Source organism: Danio rerio, chromosome 23 (assembly GCF_049306965.1).
Source record: "Danio rerio strain Tuebingen ecotype United States chromosome 23, GRCz12tu, whole genome shotgun sequence".
Taxonomy (NCBI): Eukaryota; Metazoa; Chordata; class Actinopteri; order Cypriniformes; family Danionidae; genus Danio; species Danio rerio.
In genome coordinates this window covers 9,557,506-9,573,243 of record NC_133198.1, presented here as the reverse complement: position 1 = coordinate 9,573,243, position 15,738 = coordinate 9,557,506, and the positions used below count along the sequence as shown (strand labels likewise).

The 15,738-nt window shown below is 35.1% G+C and overlaps 1 protein-coding gene across 5 annotated transcripts in view; it reads left to right on the top strand.

Moving 5' to 3' along the window:
• mtcl2 (microtubule crosslinking factor 2) overlaps positions 1-15,738 on the top strand; it is a 92,314-nt gene that overhangs the window by 49,002 nt on the left and 27,574 nt on the right. For all 5 annotated transcript variants that reach the window (XR_012399001.1, XR_012399000.1, XR_012399002.1 and 2 more), the window contains exon 4: positions 14,275-14,337. Coding sequence is in view for 2 of the 5 variants with exons in the window: in XM_001338326.10 (XP_001338362.5) it covers positions 14,275-14,337 (63 nt within the window). In the remaining 3 variants the exon portion in view is untranslated. The remainder of the gene's footprint in view (positions 1-14,274; positions 14,338-15,738) is intronic.

Sequence of the window (15,738 nt, the reverse complement as noted above, 5' to 3'; positions counted from 1 at the left end):
TTTCTTTGTTTGCTTTTTACTACCAACACACACAGCGCTAAAATCCAGCACTAAGTGCGGTTGAATGGCATTTGTCCTGGGAGCACTGTACAAATATGGCGGCGATATTGACGCATGATCAAGGCCCGTATGCGATATCTAGTTTATATATCTATGAATACATTTGATCATATTTTATGATTGCTTTGAAATGGCAGGTTTTGGCCCAATCCCAATTCTATTTTTGTACCTCTACCCCTTCCCATTGGCCCTTAAAACCAAGTGTGAAGGGTAAGGGCTTCAAATTTTACCCCTAAGAATTGGGACAGCACCTGTACACATCATCAAAATACTAATTTGTGGATCTCCTTACTTCCGGGTGTAACCATCCTGCCTCTGCAGCTAGTGTTGCAGCTTGTGTATTCTGGGAAATTTTTTTACCCCCTGGTTTTGAGTCTGGTCCTGAAAAATCTTCGTTTGAAGGGCTTTCTACCCCTTGCCCTTAGCCCTACTCTTTAAGCTAAAGAGGATTGGGACACCCCTACCTCTTCACAGGAACATGCAAAACGAAGGGGTAGTGGGAAGGGCTAAGGGGTAGAATTGGGATTAGGCCTTTAAGTTGTACAACTGAAATTTACTTTTATATTGAGCAAGTGGATCATCCTATATCAATGATGCCCCAGAACAATTAAACAATCGAACTTTTTTTTGATTTACTTCAAATGTTGGCTACTGTAGTTTGCAGTATGACAACACGTGATCTGCAATGCCCACATATAAAACACAGACTATCTCAGTAATAAAAAAGGAGATATTATTCTCATCTAAATCTAGATATATGATATCACAGCTGATTATGATTGTAACTCAATTTAAGTTTCAATTTTCTCTTCGCCTACTAATAAAGAGATCTTCTGACAATGTTTTGCTGGTATTTCCCCTGATGTACGACACACTCCGTCAACCTTTTGAATGCTGTGTCAATGGTGTTAATGAGGAACAGGTTGCTATAGTTAGATCTGATTGACCAACACCTGGGAGCAATTACCTCATGCTCAGTACAGGTGTGATGCAGCAGCTTTTTTCTTCCGTGGTTCTCAGTCATTAATCTTCTGAACTTCACCCAAAAGGCTCTCTTTTAAGTGATGGCAGATTGTCAACATGAATTTGCAGGTCTTCGTCTTGTTCTATGAATGGGTTGGCTGATCAAGTCAGCAGTGTATTAATTAATTTTTCAAGTTTGCCTTTTTAAAACATTGTTATTTTGATATTTGAAGACAGTGGAGTGTGCTTAGAAGGGGGAGGAGTGTGCTTAGAAGGGGGAGGTTTAAACTGTTGTGATGGTGCCATTGCTTTTTGTGAAGAGTTTGCACACAACAGAAGCTTAGAGTTTAAACTCTCACAATTTGAAGAGAAAAGAGAGAGGCAGAACAGACTTTTTTATATTCTGGAGCCATAATAATAATGTGTTCATGTAGAAGGTGTAACTGTAATAGATATAAGGATACAGTGTTCCTCAACCCATCTGACCTTTATCTGTCCTCTATGTATTTGTGGTACAATGTGTTTCATGCAAGTGCTGAATAATAAATTATAGATACCCTGTTATTTCCTATTATATATGTTTGCAATAATTAGAGCTGGTTTTATATTAGTTTAATGGGCTACATGCACACAGACTTTCAATTTTCAGCCAGGCAGCCCAAGGGCTTCAGGTGAACTGTCTTTCCATTACAAAATTGTTAAGTTTAAGATCTGATTTCTTTAAAAAAAAATCTGTGATCTTTACTGCCTGTTAGATAAACAATATTAAGTGGGTCTCATATCGGATAAGAAGAACTGCATTAAAATTCATTTCTTTCTGCCATGTCTTTAAAATATGACAGTTTATTTTACCCCAGTATTTTCAATGGAATTTCTGTGCTAGCCTGTTGCTACCGACAGCCCTAATGACGAGTCTTTCATCTCGTTTTACGCTTGAACAACTAAATGAATGCTTAAGTCTTTTTAACTGAATGCATTGTAATTACATTACAACATTGCTGTCAAAACAACCTTGTGAAATTAAAAATAGTCACATTAGGCTTTCACTGGAAGTTTATCGTTGGCTTTAAAATTCTAGCTGTGATTAGAGCCATTGAAAAACTTTTTTTTTTTTTTTTTTTAACCATATTAACTTCGTAAATCTTTAGAAGTAAAAATAGTGGTACTATATCTTAAAAATGAATACATATAAATCTGAAAACATAATTTTTTTTTGTTATTTTTAGTTAACAGTTATTTATGAGGACAGATGTTCTAAAAACAATGCTCTTATTTCCAATTTGAAAGAAAAATGATTGGTAGATTACAGAATAAAATAATAAAAATAAATTTTTTTTCTCAAAAACAGAACTGAAAATTGTAAATTAACTAAAGTAAATTACAAATGTAGGCATTTCCCTATTGCTGTATATGTAATTTAAGTTTAACATTGCATTAAATAGATTAAACAGCAAATTAGGGATGCTCCAATCAGGATTTTGTAGCTGATATCGAGTACCTATTCTTTGTCATGGTGATCGGCCGATACAGAGTTCTGATTCTAAAGTTTTATAATGGATAAAGCACAGTTTCATTCTAAGTATGAGACTTAAGTGCCTTACCTAATAGAACAAATGAAAGATGTTGCATATAATCTCCTAAACACATCATAACCAATTTGTGTGGACGTGTAATGATCAGAAGCAGCTTGATAGAAAATAATAGATAAAACAGAAAGAAAAATCACTAACAAAGCAATTTGGAAACTTTGCAAATGATAAAAGAATAATTCATCATGTCTCAATGAAGTTTAGAGCACATATTCAATGCATAAGAAGTAAAAATGCACCTATAAATCCATTGCTTCTTACTAAAAGGAAACTATATAAACCACTTTTATTTAAACGTTTATTACTATTAGTTGTATTATAACATTTTCAAGTTAAAAATAATTTAAGTTTTTTTTTTTTCCTCTAATATTTCCAGCCAGGTTTTAATGAACTTGTTATATTGTAACTTGCATCAAGTACTGCTTGTAAACTCGTAAACAAACACTTTTTGTTCATCGATTCATGCGATCGGCCAGATAAGTGTTTACCAATCCAGTAATGAAATGTGATTATCGGTCGATATCAATTTCTGGCCGATTGATCGAAGCATCCCTAAAGTCAATACAAGTTAATGCTAAAAATACTGTTCTTTTGAATGCAATATTCCTCAAATAAAAAAAGAATCATGGTTTCCACAATAAAAAGTATAAAAAAAATCCAAAATATATTCCTGAGCAGCAGATTTGATTAATAAAATGAGTTCTGCAATCCGACTTTTTAATTAAATTTTAAATATAAATATAAATAATGTAAGGCTGTGTGGTGTGACAATATATAATGAGTGACAATGGTATATTTTGTCTATGATTAATACAGTTGAAGTCAGAATTATTAGCCCCCTTTGATTTTTTTTTCTTTTTTTAATATTTTCCAAATGATATTTAACAGACCAAGGAAATTTTAACAGTATGACTGATAATAGTTTTTCGTCTGGAGAAAGTCTTATTTGTTTTATTTCGGCTAAAATAAAAGCAGTTTTACATTTTTAAAAACAATGTTAAGGTCAAAATTATTAGCCCCTTTAAGCTATTTTTTCTCGATAGTCTACAGAATAAACCGTCATTATACAATAACTTGCCTAATTACCCTAACCTGCCTAGTTAACCTAATAAACCCAGTTAATCCTTTAAATGTCACTTTAAGCTGTGTGTCATGAAAAATATCTAGTCAAATATTATTTGCTGTCATCATGACAAAGATAAAATAAATCAGTTATTAGAGATGAGTTATTAAAACTATTATGATTAGAAATGTGTTGAAAAAAAATCTGCTCTCCGCTGAATAGAAATTAATTAACGGGGTCTAATAATTCAGTGGGGGTTAATAATTCTGACCTCAACTGTATCTAGCTTTATATTGTTGAAGTATTTTGAAATATTATTTATTTTGTGTTATGGTATTAAGTCCATGTAGCCCAGTACTACTGTAAGAGCACAGACACAAAGCCGTCTCTCTCGAACAGTATGCATTATGATCATATTTCCCCCCACTAAGCTCAACAATGATTTTAAATTCTAGTAATATTTCACTGTATTCTCATTCTCACTTTCCTTTCGACGGTCTGTATCCCACACACACTCATATCAGCTTTTCCCTCATGGGCCTGAAAGCTTCACATGTAATTATAAAAGTGTTTCCCAGCTTTAATTAACACTCAGGCCTGGTAAGCGTGTAAAAAAAGACCCGCCCCGCTCACGGCTGGACAGAAGCATATGTCACTCTTCCAGAGTGTGAGAAAGCTGGAGGCAAATGCTGAGATATGCCAAAACTTTATCATGAATAAGAAATCCAAGCCCAGGATGAGCACAATATGTGACACATTGGTGAAACGGCAACAGTTATTTGCTGACAGATGCTAGGAGAACCTGGCAGGCTGAGATGCTGTTTACACCTGTTTGTATGTGTATGGGTGTGAGAGAGAGATTGAGGGTACATTTACATAACATAAAAAAGTAAAAAACTCAAAACTTTTAATGCATTTGGCATCTATATCAACTGGTTTGGTGGGCAGGAAAATGAAAAGTTTTTGTCTTGTTTCTACATTACCTGACAAAATTCTGGTGACCTTTCCAAGTTTTAGGAAAAACTAATAATAACTTGACTTGACTAGTTGATCCTTTGGCATCGGAAGTGGCTTTTATAAAAGGCAAAGGCCCCTAGATTAAGCTTATTTGACCAAAATTTTTTTTTTTATCATGCCTAGTTTTAAATGATTTAATTAGGACAGTAAGGTCTGACTTTACTTAGACCAAAGTCTTGTCACTTAACAGAAATAATGTACAGTATAGAATATAAAGTCATGGTGCAGTGGAAAAAAGAATTAATATTGCTTATGACTCCCATGAGCTTGAAGGACTGCATCCATACTGTACATCTCTGCAATAACTCAAATAACTTACTAATAAAGTCATCTGAAATGGCAAAGAAAGTGTTCTTGCAGGACCCCCAGAGCTCATCAAGATTCTTTGGATTCATCTTCAATGCCTCCTTTTTCATCTTATTCCAGACATGCTCAATAATGTTCATACCTGGTGACTGGGCTGGCCAATCCTGAAGCACCTTGACCTTCTTTGCTTTCAGGAACTTTGATGTGGAGGCTGAAGTATGAGAAGGAGCGCTATCCTGCTGAAGAATTTGCCCTCTCCTGTGGTGTGTAATGTAATGGGCAGCACAAATGTCTTGATACCTCAGGCTGTTGATGTTGCCATTCACTCTGCAGATCTCTTGCACGCCTCCATACTGAATGTAACACCAAACCATGATTTTTCCTTCACCAAACTTGAATGATTTCTGTGAGAATCTTGGGTGCATGTGGGTTCCAATAGGTCTTCTACAGTATTTGTGATGATTGGGATGCAGTTCAACAGATGAAATCTAATTTTATTTGTTGCTCCTACAACCAGGATCGACGACAAGATTTTTGTCAGATATTGTAGTTTAAATATCTAAAAAGCCTTAAATCAAAAATAATTTTCGACACAAACAAAGATATGGTCTTGTTTTCAGAAATAAAGCAAGTTTTTCCTTGAAACAAACACAATAATCTGCCACTGGGGTAAGTAAAATAGTCTTGTTTTAGCTTTGATCTTGTGCATCTGCATAAGAGTAATAAATTACAAGCTTAGATGAAAACTATAGAAGACAAAAAATAGACACAAATGTTTTTTTTTTTTTGTTTTTTTTTACAGTACAGTGCATTATTTTTTCTGTCTTCCAGGTACAGAAATCGAAGAATCAAATATAAAATTACAAAACATTGTCTTTGACTTTAATTAAGATGTAAAATAAATGTATAATTAAAGCTACACTTGCTTTCATTTCTTATGCATGAATGCTTTAAACTCACTTGGAAAATTCACTGTTACGGGCTTTAAAAACAAATGCAAATGATACATTTTCAAACTATTACGCTAACATTTTAATGTTAATCCACAAATTGCGTACGTTTGAAATCGCAGTGCCTGGTCAACCATGATGATCCCTACTTGACGTCACAAATCCTGAGGTGTGACTACTGTGGAATAATCTCAAATCTCAGCATTAAGGTATTGGGATGGACAGAAGTCAATATGAAGATTTCAGATGCAAAAACCTCTTAGTGCCTTCTGAAATTTTCTCCTAAAATTTCTGGGGCTCCTATATATAAGTTGAGTAATTGATTACATTTTAAGGCAATTAATACGTACTTCTCATTGCCTTTAATGTGAAATATTTGAAAATAAATATAGGAGTCTCAAAAAAAAATGCTCGTTCTAGAAGAACATTTGAGATTGCACTTGCATCTAAACGCTTCATATTGAACTGAAGCTACTTCAAATTTAGATACACAGAAAAAATATCAAAAGTAGAATGAAAATATATTTGGGGATCGCAGGTTTCGGGAGGAGCTGCAGATTTTCACAGCTTTGTGCAAGACGGTGTTTATCACTGGCATCCTGCTAATAAACATTCTGTTGCCATGGATCAAAGAGAGCGAATATCTCGCATCCTTATCAAGTGCGGAGAAACAAAACGCTTGTGAGAAACCAGCAGCACCTGCAGGCTCTCAGCTGCTGTATGAAAAATGATCTGGCATTTCGCTTTCCTGTTTTTCAGTGTAATTAGCGAGAGCCTGGTCATTTGCGCTGCAGTTGCTTCTGCATTTTCTGCTGGTTTGTGCTGGAGGAGAGGGGCCTCTCTTCTTGTCAGAAGGATTTGAAAGGTTGTGATTTCCTGTTTTCACCCTCTTAACTTCCTCCCCCCCATTTATTCATCAATTTGTCCCATTGAACTCAACGGGGGGAACTGCCAACAAAAGCCGTTGTCATGGGCACCCATTATATTCTGGAGCAGTCTGAGACTCGTGCCGCTGCAGTCTGGGAATTGAGGAAAACATGTAATGTGGAAATAGATTTACTTCAGCCTCTCTCTGGTTATGTCTTGCGCAGTAATTGTGGTTATGTCTAGTACTGCGCAGTATACCATAGGATACATGGATGTATTTTTGAAATTCACTTGTGAAACTGCATGCAATTAGCAACACATAGCTGTCACATTAATAGTGAATCAATCGAAATTAAAAAGACCTTTTATTGTTTATACACTTTCATGTAAAAATGCCTGAATTTACTTGTCAAGTTGAGACAAAGACAAAACCTATTTCTGATATTATTATATCTGCCAAAACTCCTGTTTTTCCCATCTCCTGCCACCCTCTTGTTTTGTTTTTTCTCCAGGAAAACTCCCTTAATTTCACTCCAGCCCCAATCCTCAGCTTTTTGGTAGAGTCTGCTACACCCCCAGGTTATTAACTTTGGTACAGTTACTAACCTGGCTCTGTTCCATAAACCAAGAAAAAGAGAAAAAGCCAGGCTTATTTTGGTAAGTCAGTTTAATAATGGTGGATTTGGTTTCATAAATCAAATTTACGATAGTTCAAACTCAGTTACTCTTTCAAAAAATGCTGGAAAACTAGCCTGGTTCCAGGCAGGTTAACTCTCAGGCTAAGTCTTACGTTCAAGCTTTATCAAGGTAATATTAACATTTACCTGCCGTAATTTGATGCCATTTTGATTCAATTAACCTCTAAATAATGATTAAAACTTTAAAGTCACTTCACAGTAAATATATTTATACACCAAACATCTTTAAGAATAGAATGATAATACATTTAAATTCAAATAAGTTAATCCAAACTAAACAAACACAAACTACAACATTTCAACTCTATTTTTATATATATTTTTGTTTCTGTTGATTTTGTTTTTCCTGTTTATTAAAAATGTAATATTTTCCCCAACATATTAATTTTGATGTACAGTTTTTGGACTGATCTTCAGTTTATTTTTTTGTTAGATTAGTTCTCAAATTTGCCTTGGTGGTACTGAATAATTTAATGTATATGCAGAAAGATATTATTGTAAAGTGTCCTTTAAGAAATGTTAATTTAAAAAAGAAATCTGTGAAGGGTGTACCCTAAGTTGAATACTCAAGAGATGGATTCAGGCCGAGCAGTAGCCTCACTTTAATATAAAGATATTTAACACAGACCGCGGGATACACACGTGTCAAAGGGAAAGCAGCAATTTGCAGCAGTTTCTGGAGCAAATTGAAAATCCCGCCCCTTTTGCGTGCATTGATCTTTGTAGACATTATTTTAAACTTAATGTGCATACATTTAGCACATTTTGAATGTTAAAGTGAGCCTTCAATGCATTAAAACTTTTTTCTTGCAAGCAACAATTGGCAGTAAGCGTTGGCAGTAAGCATTCTCTCTCTATTTTGCATGCACGTACGCAAGCACAATTTTAATGTATTATGACAAATATTTAATTTAATGTTAATAGACCTAAATAATCTACAATTTCCTGTCTATGATAGCCTTCACTCTTGCTTTGTTGCAAGCTGTATTGTAAGTATTGATTATTGTTTAAATTATTATTTTTGAACTATAAAAACCAACGCGGCTCGCTCGCTGTGAACAGCTGTACTTACTTTTCTTGTAGTTGCCATGGTAGCGTACAACATAATCAATGCATCTATGCTCAACCTTCAGGGTTTCACGACAGTAATGTGCACAAGCAGTTATCTAGATTATTTAAACTGAACTCAGATTAGTTCGATCAAATGATCTTCAACTTGCTGTTATGGAACCAATTTAATTTGCGGACATTTAACTTGGCTCATTGAAGTCAGGTTTTTGACCTTAATCCCTGCTTTTCTAAACCACTTTTATGAAACAACCCACTGGTTCTCAACTGTGTTATTCATACAAACACACCCACCTCCCCAAAACCCAACCACCCAACCCCCAGCCCACTATTAATTTTACTAGTGCACATACTTAGTTTTAATGTTAATCCACTGTCAAAAAAGTGCTTGATTTGGTCATCTTTAATCAAAATCTAACCATTATCTGATAATGTTAGTTTGACGGCTTGGGCTAAATGTGCTTAGCAAGTATGCAACTCAGTGATTCAAATGATCTGTTCATTGTGAGTCTTCAACAACTTACTGATTCAAATGATCTGTTCAGAGTGAGTCTCTGAAAAAAAACAACTCATTAGTTCAAATGATTCATTCAGAGTGAGTTTAACTTATTCAACACTCTCCTTCAACTTATTTATTCAAATTATTAATTGAAAGTGAGTCTTCAAACAACAACTCACTGATTCAAATGATCTGTTGAGAGTAAGTCTCTGGAAAAACAATTCACTGGTTCAAATAAATCCATTCAGAGTGAGTTTAACTCATTCAACATGCACCTTTAACTCAGTGATTCAAATGATTCATTGAGAGTGAGTTTTCAGAAAACAATTAACTGATTCAAATTGTCCGTTTAGAGTGAGTCTGTGAAAAAAAACAACTTTTTGGTTCAATTAATCTGTTCAGAGTAAGTTTAACTTGTTCAACATGTTACTTTAACTCAGTGATTCAAACGATTCATTGAGTGTGAGTCTTCAGAAAACAACTTGCTGATTCAAATGTTCTGTTCAGAGTAAGTCTCCAACAACTCACTGATTCAAACGATCTGTTCAGAGAGAGTCTCTTGAAAATAAACTCATTGGTTCAAACAATCCCTTCAGAGCGAGTTTAACTCATTCAGCACACTGCTTTAACTCACTGAATCAAACAATCCATTCAGAGGGAGTCTCCAGTAAATGATTCACTGTTATAAACTATCTCTGAAGGGTTTGGCATGTGAATGTGGTTTCACATGATTTCACTTGAATGATCAGTGTGGTTTTTATTAGTTTTTTTAATCTTGCTAAATAAATTGTCATCAGTAAGTACTGCACATTTACTCAATTGCCTAATTTGTGTACTTTGTCCACTGATGAAATACTGTTCTATCTGAAATACCAGTTATCCTGCTGTATTACAGGTGTTTGCTTTAGGTTTGAAACTGTTAAAATCTCAATAATGTGTTCTGTCTAAATACAATGAGATTCAGCTCTCTGTCCAACATTGTGTCTCTTATGCAACAGTCTGTGCTCATTGCTGTCATTTTATTTCGAGGGACAAAACGTGTGAAGTGGAGCATGACTTCGAGCCCTTCTCAAGTTTCACACGCTCGGCTAACTCAAGTCTTCATAATTCAGTCAAACGAGCAGGTGAAATAAGAGAGAGTCCTGTAGGATGGATGGGGTTTTGTGCAATACACAAGACTCTTTCTTCATCTTTCACTGTAACATGACATCACCTTAAATCCTGAGTTAGAAGAAAAGTGGGTTTCATCAGAATATATCAAGCAGGCACAGGTTCAGGGCATGGCTGTGTTGTCTTGAGTGTGTGTGTGTGCGTATGTGTGTGTGTGTGTGTGTGTGTGTGTTCTCAGATTTCTCTACCAGCATTCTGTTTCATGGTGTTGAAATTCAGGCAGCTGATAAGCAATTCAGTGATCAGATGACAAACGACATGGACAGAGAGTTTCAACTATTTCAACAAATTATGCAATGACGATCATGCCTATGCCTGTCATAATAGAGTCATCATAGAATGAAAATTCACCATGTATATAATAATAATATACAATAATAAAATATATAATACATAAATATTATTGTTAATCTGTTTATATTTTTCATTATTCTGTATAACTGTGACAATAATCAGAAATCCAGGCCTGTAAATCACTGAAAATCATTCACTTTTACTCAGGACTACACATCTGTCAACATATGGACTATAAATCCTGTCATGCACCACGCACTCACACCTGTTCTAGTTTTCCGCTGATTGCTAACATGAATACATGGACTTTAAAAACAGAGTCTTGTTATTGACCTTATTCTAAAATGCGGAAGTGTGCCTGTTTTCGCGATTGTCTTAGAACTTTCGATTCAGTCGCCTATGGGAGAAATGACTAGGAATAATAAACGGCAGTAAATGGCCAAACTACTTGCTCAACAAACAAATGTTTGCATGACTACACAGACCAAGTAGCATAATATAATAAGAAAATATTAAATTGCAACATCAAGCAGCGTAACGAGCAGTTGTTAACGTCAAAAAATGAATGAAAGTGAATGTGACCGGAAGTCGCGAGACAAAAAGATTCAAATGGCAGCGCCCACTCGACAGCTGAGAATAAGGTGAATAGTGTACTGTGACATTACGACGTGTTTTCCTTGTATTGTGACAGGGAAGTGCTAAACAACATTACTAAGTGTAAAACACTTTTACAAAGCTCAAGACAAATTTACATTTTGAAAAACATTTTTACCAAGACACAATTACATAGGAAAAACTATTTTACCAATGAAGAAACTAATTTACATTTTAGAAAAAAATGTACAACTCTGTATTGCCTGTATACATCTGTTTGTTCCTGTATTGACCATTGCTTGCCTGACCATTCCTATATTAATTTCTGCATTTGGATACATACTTTGTTGTCAGCGTCCCAGTCACATTACAATAACTTTGGGCCTTGCAATGTTTGATTTCTGCCTGGCAGAACCAAAGATTTGTCACTATGAGTTTCTTTGTGACTTTAACATAATTTATGCAATAGTTGGAGCAAAAATTTAATATAGAAGTGATTGTTTTGTCATTATTCCTATAGTGTGCATTAAAACTGTTATACATATGTTATTAATTACATTATCAAAATGTTGATGTTACTAATTATTAATGTACATTATTAAAACATTATTAATGTTTTGTTTCTATCTTGAATGCATTTTAGATCTCAGTTATGCTGTATTTAGCTGTTCTTGCAAGCAAGAGCAGGACAAAAGCAATTATCTATTGTGACGTTGCAGTTGCTTAATCCAAGGAATTACACATTCATGCTACATCAGTTCTGGAGAAAAAGATAACTTTTATGGTAAATATTCTGCTGTTAGAGGAAATAGGAGTCATGAAAGAAAGGATGTCTTCAGATGTCTTTTTTTCACTTACTTTGAGACTAGTTGAAACTGTATTATGCTGCTTTTCTTCAACTCAACTCAATTCATATTTATTTCTATAGCTCTTTTTTCAATGCAGATTGGGCCAAAGCAGCTTAACATAGATGACGAAATGAGAATAAAATGGCATTACAGTATTTGATTGTGGAGCATTTCAGCAAGTCAGGCAAGCAGGATTAGTGGTGGAATGCTGGTTTAGTTCTAGTTAAAGGGCACCTATGATGAAAATCATCTTTTTAAAGCTGTTTTGGCGGGGCTGTGTGTAGATATAGTGTGTCTACGGTCATATTGGGGTGGTATAAAGACTATATGTCTCTTTTTTAAATTTCCTGATGTTAAAACAAGATCCAAATCCCTCCAATTTTGAGGCCCACCGCAACGTGACGTAGGAGTGCAGTTTTCCTCGCCCACTGAATTGATTGACAGCCGCATATTAACATCTCTCCGTAGTAATACGTATAATCGTATCAACAAGACAGGATGTGCACAAAGCAGCTGGGACTAAAAGATCTGTTCAGCTCTCTGTGATCATCAGTCATCATCTAATATAATCAAGAGTGAGTTTTACAAGTTTAACACATTTTAAAACAGTGCATGTTTGTAATGAATTACAGTGATTTTACCGTCTTTATCACCACAGCCGCATGTCAGTACAATTATAAAAGAAGACACTTCCATGGTGCTTTGTAGAAGTTAAATCAAGTTTATTTTGTACATTAATATAACGCATATTCATACAGCAGTGGATATTAACCTGTATCCTGTGACATTTGCGTCCACAAACTGTGCAAAGTTAACACACTCTGTGTGTGTCTGTGTGTGACCTTTGTATCGACATTGTGTGTGACTCATTGTTGCACAAGGGCTTAATTTAACTCTACAACAAATACATCAAATAATCATTGGTAAAGTTCTTACTGTAGTATTTCTCACAAACGCTATGTGAGATCTGCTTCTTTCATGTCTGTCACTGTGCTGTTTATCTGACGCAGCGGAGGTGGAGATTGAGGCACACTCTGACAGGCACTTGGGAGTGATGGGTGGGGAGAACTAGCATTAAAGGCGCAGGCAGCAAAAACAGTTACATTTTGTTTAGAGCAGAAATGTCCAACATCCTGAAGGGGATAATAAATAATCCGGTGTTTTGAGCTGAAACTTTACAGACACATTCTTAAGGCACAAAAAGCTTATCCTAAATCCTGAAAAAGGGGGAAAATAGGTGCCCTTTAAATGAAACTGATTCAGTTCTGTTGAATAGAAATGTCATCATTGGAGGCCGATCCACTGAAGAAAAGCTTCATGAAGTTATTGAATTTATTTGTGAATGCCAATTTTTATTTCTGTAATCTTTGTTCAAAGTTGCAACTATGAAACTGTTGGTTTGAGTGACAGTGAAAGAGATTTACAACATTGCATTAGAATGGGAGAATTGCCTCAGTATGGGAAGTAAATGGATTTTTAACATTACCGTGAAACAGAAAACACTCACAAAAGTGATGATGAGTAAGTGTGTTGGTGCTGGAGGATTAGAAACACTGAGAAAATTGTGTCATATTCAATTAAAAAAATAGTGTCATGTTCAGCCCTTGTGTACACCTTATAAGGCCAGTGTGATATCGGATGTGCGGCGTAATAAATTAAGCTCCTATAATCTCATTATGTTCAGACTTCTTTCCCACATACTCAGCAAACCTCATTTAAAAAAAAAAGTGGCACTAAAATGGTCGATACACTGCTGTCGGTGCTTTTATTTGCTTGCTGCACAGATATTGATTTTAAAGTTTTAGTGCCATTAAAAGCTGAATTGCCATTAACCGGTGTCATTCTGTGTCATATGACAAGAGGTGAAAATTGTGTTGATGCATTGGCAGTGAGTTGCTGTTTTCTTTCATGCAATGAGTTTTTAGTGTTGTTGTTGTTGCTTTTTGAGAAAATAGCTATAGTGTTAATATTATCTCTTGTTCAAGTAGTATCCAGAGCTGCAGCTAATGTTTTTTTAATGTATCAGATAGTTCTCTCTCTATTTCCTACAGTAGAGAGGGTTTTTATTTTGTGAAAACAATGAAATACCTCATGCTGCGATGTGAATAGGTTTAATTCCATGCTGATTTGCTGCCAAATTATGATTTATGAGTGAAAAATATCACACAGAGAGAGATAGACGTGATGGTGCGATATCAGAGTGAATATGCAGGGGCTGATGAGGGGATGACAAGAATTATTCATTCATGATTTTGCACATTTTAATTATCTCTTTTTTCCTCTTCCAGAACTCATTGAAGAAGAGAAGTGCCAGACCAAACAACAAACCTGATAAAAAAGCATCGCCTCAGGTAATACATGCTAATAGTACATTAAATTTGATGAGTTAATTTGCTTTTCATGGTGTATTATCTGAATGAGTAATGGTTAAGTAAAAAACTGATGGCAAACTGTATTTCAGAAGCAGGTGCTAACAATTTCAGTGTTTCAGAAAACTGTTAAGGCTGTGACCTACTTTTTAAAATCACCTTTTATAAAGTAGTCTTTGTTGACTTTGTAACATTGTAGCAACTAAAAGGGATAATGAATTTTTTCACAACTGACATCATGAGAGTTATGAATGTGGAACATTTCCCCCTCTTGTAATAACCTGGTTTCACACCAATAATGTGATTTTAACGTGATTAAGACAGTACTCTGATTAAGAGTCTACCATGTAAACAGCGACTTTTGAAGTCATAATAAAGTAACTAAACAGAAATCGAATTTAGCCATGTGGAGTATGCTGATTTTCACATTATTGAAGTGCAGAACAGACATGTAAACACCTTAAACTATTACCGTTGTGTAGAATTTTCATCCCATTTTGCGACAGGATTGTCTTTACACATCCTGCTGTTTGACACTATTCTCTGCACTTACCGAGTCAGTGAACCACAGACAACACCTATGTAATGTGTATTTGTAATGTAATGTAATGTAACCTGTATTGCGAAATGCGAATGTTTTTCCCGTATGGCGTGCAGTATCAAATTCCATAGAAACAACACTCTTCCAGCAGTTTATACTCGCATCCAATATCTCATTTGTCATGGGGGAGTGCATGAAATTAAAGTGCAAGTGCCAAACTGCAGTTAAAGTCGACAAATTAAAAATGAAGCACCTGAAATTACATGAAGTTGGAGGAAATGTGGATAGTGCAGTGACGCAATGATGTTAATCGAATTATGTGCTATAACATGTAAAATGGGATCATGAAACAAACATACAAAAATAACTCATGTAAACAACTTAATCATATTATTGTCTTATTCAGATTAAGTCAAATATATAAATTACTGATGAAAAAAATTAAAATGTCATTACATAACCATGAAAAAAAATAAAAGAGACATTGCAGTCTTTATTGACGCACTTTCTGAGGACAGCTTAACCTCAAAAATTCTGATAAATGAAATAAAAAAGGTATCTGGAGTAAACATGTGTAACATTAGGAATATTTTTGGAGAGTCAGGCAGCCTAACAAGCCTGTTGCTTTGAAACATTTACATTGTGTAGACATAAATCCACCTTAGCTTTTGCCTGTAGTGGTTTCAGGTTTAAGATTAGCAGGATTAAAAAGCTGATGCTAGGTATCATGTTCAAGCACGACACAATCCCAGGCCCCCTCAGCCTCAATTATAAACAGCATTACCATTTGTCATTGGACATTTAAGGCTGATTTATACTTCTGCATCAAGCACATGAGTATG